General features: G+C 58.5%; 1 protein-coding gene across 1 annotated transcript; it reads left to right on the forward strand.

Annotated features, from left to right (window-relative positions):
• Positions 1-142: 142 nt before the first annotated feature.
• Positions 143-6,244, forward strand: CYC1 (cytochrome c1). Its single transcript, XM_084854723.1, has 7 exons — positions 143-236; positions 3,365-3,558; positions 4,600-4,726; positions 4,947-5,104; positions 5,254-5,414; positions 5,509-5,609; positions 5,864-6,244. The coding sequence occupies exons 1-7, from the start codon at positions 150-152 to the stop codon at positions 5,966-5,968; spliced, it is 933 nt and encodes a 310-aa protein (XP_084710849.1). The 5' UTR covers positions 143-149; the 3' UTR covers positions 5,969-6,244.
• Positions 6,245-6,297: the final 53 nt, after the last annotated feature.

A 6,297-nucleotide genomic window follows, 5' to 3' on the forward strand; every position in this document is an offset into this window, starting at 1 on the left:
GGGCTCCGCCGGCGCGCGGCGGCGTGCCGCTCCACCCCTTCTCCGTCTCTCGGCGCGCCTGCCCCTTCCTGTCGCCAGACCCGCCTCTTCCGCTGCGCGGCGCCTCGCGGGGCGCCGGGCGGAGCGGCTCGCGTCCCCTCCCCTCCAAGATGGCGGCGGTGGCGGCGGCGCGGAGCCTGGCGCGTTCCCGGGGGGGCCTGCTGCTCCCGGCCCTGCCCGGCGGCCCCCGCCCCAGGGTAAGCGGCGTCCGCCCGCCCGCCCGGCCCTGCTGGAGGCCGCCCGCCCGCCCACCCGCCGCGCGGCCCCGGCCTGGCAGCCCAAGGTCACCGCGCCCCGGGGTCACCCCAGCCCTCCCGCCGCGCTCGGGCTGTGCGGCGCCGGGCGAAGTGTCGCGGGGCTCTGGCGACCCTCCCTCAGAACGCCCTGCAGAGGCCCTGGGCGGGCGGCGCTCGGGATTGGCCGCCGCCCTCCTCCCTTCTTTTGCAGGGGTATTTCCCCCCGCTTCTGCTCTCCTGCGGGGGCGAGTTCCGCAGATAACTGCGGCAGGCCCGCCGTGTCCGCGTCTCTTGCCTCCCTTTGTGTTTGCAGCCCCCGAGGAAGGGCAAGGGCTACAACGGCCCCCCCACTCTCTCCCCCCGGGCCTTTCGTAGCTGATGGCCTGGCAGGAGGGATCCCAGTGGGGAACCTGGGTTGGGCTTGACTCTGGCGTTCCTTGGGCTGCGATGCCTTTGAAGGAGAGGAATGCCGGAATGCAGCTTCACTTTGCCTCTCTAGGTCAGAGAAGATGTTCCGCCCGCGCTCGTAGCAGTTGTTCTTCTCTGATCAAGATTCTCTAAAGGCGGCGACCTGGTCACAGGGACTGGCATGCTTGTGCTTGGGTCTCCTGCAGCCCCTGCTGCAGCCCTAGTAGTGCCTGTGTCTGGAGCAGCCATGGCTCGGTGGCGGAGCCCCTGCTTTCAGTGCAGAAGGTCCCTGGTTTGGTCCCCAGCAGCATCTCCAGGCAGGGCTGGGCAGGGTCCTTCTCTTCCTGTAGCTGTGTTCCAGCCAGTGTAGACAATACTGAACTGGGTGGGCCATTGAGGCAGCTTCCTGCATTTCAGAGGGAGATGCAGCACCCGGGAAGCATGAGCCTTCAGTGTGTGCATTGACACCATGTACTGCTGGGAGGCTGCATGGTTTGGGCCCCAATCTGCTATTGTTTCCTTAGGGTGCACCTTTCTGGAAGAATAAATGTAACTTCTCAGACCCATCTGAGGTTCTTATTGTGATTGTGGCCGCCTGTCTTGTTAGTGGGAAGTAATCCTAGCCTGGTGCTGGCAGAAGCTGCTCCTCTTCATTCATCTGCACTGTGTGTGTGTGTGGGGGGGGGCATATGTGGCGATAGAATCACCCTTCTCAAGCCCAAAGTGTTCCATTTGCTTGAGTAAGGCACGTGTTCAAAGAGAAAATAGTGTTCTCCTGTCCATTTGCAGTCCCAGTGCTGCCTGCCAGGAAATGATGCTTGCAGTGTTTTCATAATACAGGGTTTTTTTCACCTTGGGAAAGTGCCCTGCCTTGTGAGCACGCCCATATATGTTTGTTAGGGTTGTACCATGCCCTTTTTCGAAGGAGGAGCTTAGAGGAGCTTTTTAACCACACTTCAACCCAGTAAGATACAGCAAGCTATGCAGAAGTGACTTGCCGAAGGAAGGCTGCACCGTGAGCTTTGCAGGTGAGCAGGGATTTGAGCCAGCCTGTCTGCTGTTCATGCCAAGCATTCTGGCCATGGCGCTATATTAGCTCAGATGGCTGCTGTCTGCCAGCATAGGGATAGCTTTGAAGGGCTGCCTGCAACAGCGGCCATCCTGGGAGAAGTAGCACCATGGCAAGACGGTGGTCTGTAGAGATTGCGCTGGGCAAAGCTTTTCTCCCTCCTCCTCTCCAGCCTGTGCTGTGGACTTGTCACCAGGAGGCATCGGGGGCTGCGGATGTTTGGTTGACCTGGAGATCAAGGGAGCCAGCTGTTTCCTTCCTCCCAGCCCCAAGCCTTTCTTAGAGACCTCGAATGTGTGAGTTCTGTGGGAGTTATGCTGAGGAGAGGCTGAGGCATAAGAACTGTACCATCCACCATCCCCACCCCCCCACGCTGGGATTTGACTCTTTTTGGCCTTCGGTAGTGCAGTCCAGGGAGAGGAGGTGCGCTCTTCTTCGCACAGTCTCTCTCTGCTCAGCTATACCCAGCACTTTCTTCTGGAATTGCTCTGGAAGGAGCACAAGCAGGTTTGCTGGTCCGTTTGGAAGGGGAGCTGGAACTGCACCCAGAACCCTGTTGTGATTCAGCTTGCACAGAGGAATTGGGAGAAGGGTGACAATAGGCTGGGCAAGGTGGCTTAAGGGAGGCCCTCATGGCATCGATGGGTCCTGAGCCTGTGTGGTCCAGAGGTCATGGCTGGGATGTCTGCAAAGTCGGGGGGGGGGACCCCATCTGATGGCTCCATACCAGTATATTTAAGCAGAGAAACAACTGCTGGTTTATGGTCTGGTCTTGCACTAAGAGCTTGTGGATTCTGACTATAAAACCTAGGACAATCCAACTTAGGTATGTTGGATTGTTCTTGATCTTCCTCTTCTGCCTGCTGTCTTCCCTCTTGAACATCCCTCTGTCTTGGTGCCGCTGCAGTTGTGGTGAAAGATGGTGTGCGTGCACTGATGCAGCAGGAAACACATGCCCTGTGAACGTTGATGCCATTACCATAATTGGTGTCGATCGCCGAAATGTGTGTTGGACTGTGGCTCACATCATCTTAGGGATCCTAGGGATGATGGGAGTTGTAGTCCAACACATCTGGAGGGCACCAAGTTTAGGGATGCTGGGTGGGGACAAGTCTATAGCTCAGCTCCCCTTTGGATTCTGGCAAGTGTGGGCTGAATCCAGCAACTCAGGCTGCCCATCACATGGCCTCTCCTCACACAGGGTGTGTCCTTGGTTTGCCGCCCTGAAGAAGAAATTTAGGGAGGTGCCCTGGCTTGGCATGAGGGTAGCTGCCTTGTAGGCAGAGAGTGCCAAGTTCAGTATTTGGCTAGAAGAATCAGGGAGCTGGTGATGGGAAAGTCCTGTGCTGGAGAGCCATTGCAGCCAGTCAGAGTAGACAAGACTATGCTAGAGGGACCCAGAGGCTGAGCAGGTCCCAGGCACGTTCCTACAATGGACTGAGCATCGGCATCCATTGGGTGTCTGGTGCGTGGGAAGTTGCTGTTGCTCAGCCACCCTTGCAGGAGGAGCCCGCAGAGGCTCGCGCTGGCGTCTCTTGTGGACCACCAGCAAGCCCACCCCAATTGTCGTGATGGCCCTGCCAGGAGTTCATTCTGTCATCCTTCCCCCCAGGCCAACCTGGCGTCCCTGGCAGGTCTCTCCTGCGGCAAGAAGGTGGCCCTGACTACGCTGGGGGTGTTGACAGCAGGGGGAGCTGGCCTGGCTTTAGCCCTTCACACAGCCGTGAGCGCTGGCGAGCTGGAGCTGCATCCGCCCAACTTTCCCTGGAGCCACAACGGCATGCTGTCTGCCCTGGATCACAGCAGGTGCGCGAGGGGCTCCCGTGGGGGGGAGGAGTCAGAGTGGGAGAGGGGAGCTTGGCCCGGCCTCTTTCTGGAAGTGGTGGCATCCCACTTTGCCTCTTCCAGACTCCTGGGGAGCCGTGCAGGAAAGTGGTGTCTGCTGCGAGGGTGCAGAGGGCCCTACGCCTTTCTTTGCATTCGTGTCTTGCTGGTGCCTGAAGCTAAACATGGTGAAGATGGAGCCCCTCCTCTCTTTCCTCCCCTCCTCTCTTTCCTCCCCTGGCCCCCATGCCATACTGCCTTCTCCCCAGTTGGAGAGGTGTGCAAATCAGAAGTAACTCATCCCTTTTGGTTTCCTCCCAGAAGCAAGCAGTTGGAATCATAGAACAGTAGGGTTGGAAGGGGCCCATAAGACCGTCGAGTCCAACCCCCTGCTCAGTGCAGGGATCCAAGTCAAAGCATCCCTGACAGATGGCTGCCCAGCCTTGTCTTGAATGTCTACATTGTGGGAGAGCCCGCCACTTGATCAGTTTCCTGATCCTGTCACCTTGTTGACATTCCTTTCTGTGCTGACTGCTAAGACCCTTGCCTGTGCCCCCACTCCCTCTCTTTGAAGTGCTTGAACCACCTCCCTGCTATGTGGGTCTCCCACCATCATCTCCAAAGTTGGTAACAAGTGCTGCTTTCCTTCTCCTGAAGTCCACATGGTCGCTCCCCATCTTGCTTTGGACCCTGACCTTCCTCGGTCCCTGCCTCGACCGCCTATTCTATCACCAACCAGACCCTTTGTGCATGGGGTGCAGCACCAGGCATTCCCGGGTCCTTGGTGGTGCATCCTGTGACTGCCCTGTGCTACTGCCATCCCGCCGAAAGGAACAAGACCTGGCTCCACTCCTTTTCTCACTTTCTCGTGGTTGCTGCTGCTCTTGGTTGTTTCGCTTCTTGGGGTTTTCTTCCTTTCAAGCCTTGTTGTTTATTTTGTTGTAGGTCTGAGCTGTCGTAAGGTGCCTTGTGAGTTATACCCTAAAAGGGGGTTGTAAATATATTCAATAACTGTATCTGCAGCATCCGGCGTGGCTATGAGGTGTACAAGCAGGTGTGCTCAGCTTGCCACAGTCTGGAGTATATGGCCTTCCGCAATCTCATTGGGGTCTCCCACACCGAAGCTGAGGCGAAGGCCCTAGCTGAGGAGGTAGGCAGAACCTACAGCAGGAATGGGGGGGCGGGGAGTGTCACATCGGGAAGGATGCTGGGCCTGGGTCAGCCTGGCAAGATAAGGGTGATGCCCTGGGGTCAATCAGATGCTCTCCTGAGATGTCAGCTGCGGGGAGGGCAGGATCGGAGAGACCTGTCTCTGTCATTGGGAGAGTCGAGGGCTGTGAGTCTCACATATTTGGCATATCCCATCCTAGATTGAGGTGCAGGATGGACCTGACGAGAACGGCGAGATGTTCATGCGGCCTGGCAAGCTCTCGGATTATTTCCCCAAGCCCTACCCCAATCCTGAAGCAGCACGGGCAGCAAACAACGGGGCACTGCCCCCTGACCTCAGCTACATCGTCAATGCCAGGTAATGCTGCCAGGAGTCGGGTGCCGTGTGACCCAGCCTCTGGCATGGGGGCCAAGCGACGGGGGGTGATCTTCAAAAGCGCCAGGGCTGGCAGTGCTGAGCTGGGGCCTGTGTCCAGGCGTAACACCCTCCTTGTCCTTCTGTTTCAGGCACGGGGGTGAGGACTACGTGTTCTCCCTTCTCACTGGCTACTGTGATCCACCCACTGGTGTGACCCAGCGAGAGGGGCTTTACTACAACCCCTACTTCCCCGGGGAAGCAATTGCCATGGCACCCCCAATTTACAACGAGATCTTAGAGTTTGATGATGGTAAGCGGGCTGGGCTGGGCTCTCCTCGCTGGCCTGCAGCTGTGGAGGGCGCCCCCCCCCCCCAGAGACCCATGGTACTCTGCCCTCTCTGCAGGCACTCCTGCCACCATGTCGCAGATCGCCAAGGACGTCTGTACCTTCTTGCGATGGGCAGCGGAGCCAGAACACGATCACCGCAAGCGGATGGGTCTGAAGGTCCGTGTTCCTCTCCAAAAGGCAGCAGGGAGCCCCTCACTGGGCCGGCCTGAGGCGGTGCCAAGAGAGCACCATGGAGAGCCCCCCCCCCCCCCCCCCGCATAAAGTCAAATGTCTGCCCTGGGACTTGCTCGCCTGCGAAGGGCTGGGTGGGGGTGGGGAGCTTTGCTGCCCAGCCAGTGGGTCCGTTCCCTGGGCGTGAGGCCATGGGCCCTTCTGGGCTGCTGTCACAGGCCTCTCCTCCCTTCCTCCAGATGCTCCTGATTGCGGGCCTAATACTGCCCCTCGTCTACTACTTGAAACGGCACAAGTGGTCGGTGCTCAAGAGCAGGAAGATCACCTACCGGCCTCCCAAGTGACCCCAGTGGGTGGTGCAGACCCCTCTCTGATGCCAGAGCGGCATCGGCTGCGCTGCCTCTTCTGCCCCGGGAATGTCTGTACAGACTGGCAGCTGGGCGGGCGCACCTCACCAGTGCATTTGCTGTTATTTAAGAAGTCTCTCCATCTGTTCAGTCACCCACAGAGCCTTGGGAAGAGGACCCTGGGATGCAAGGGTGGCAGGCACCCAATAAACGCGTTTCTTCAACCAGAAAGGAGCCACTGTCACTTGTGTTGAAATCCAGAGTGGGTTGTGCATGTGGTGTGGTTTGTCTTGACTTCAGTGTGCTGCTGCTGCCCCCAGTATCCC

Source organism: Heloderma suspectum, chromosome 4 (genome assembly GCF_057233095.1).
Source record: "Heloderma suspectum isolate Gila_16-S chromosome 4, 16-S_ref, whole genome shotgun sequence".
Lineage (NCBI taxonomy): Eukaryota > Metazoa > Chordata > Lepidosauria > Squamata > Helodermatidae > Heloderma > Heloderma suspectum.

What these genes read in the sequence shown, in the direction of transcription:
- CYC1 (XM_084854723.1), top strand. Translation starts at nt 150, where the DNA reads ATGGCGGCGGTGGCGGCGGCGCGGAGCCTGGCGCGTTCCCGGGGGGGC. An exon ending in CGAAGGCCCTAGCTGAGGAG is followed by an intron (nt 4,727 to 4,946) that starts GTAGGCAGAACC and finishes ATCCCATCCTAG; the next exon opens with ATTGAGGTGCAGGATGGACC. An exon ending in GCAAGCGGATGGGTCTGAAG is followed by an intron (nt 5,610 to 5,863) that starts GTCCGTGTTCCT and finishes CCCTTCCTCCAG; the next exon opens with ATGCTCCTGATTGCGGGCCT.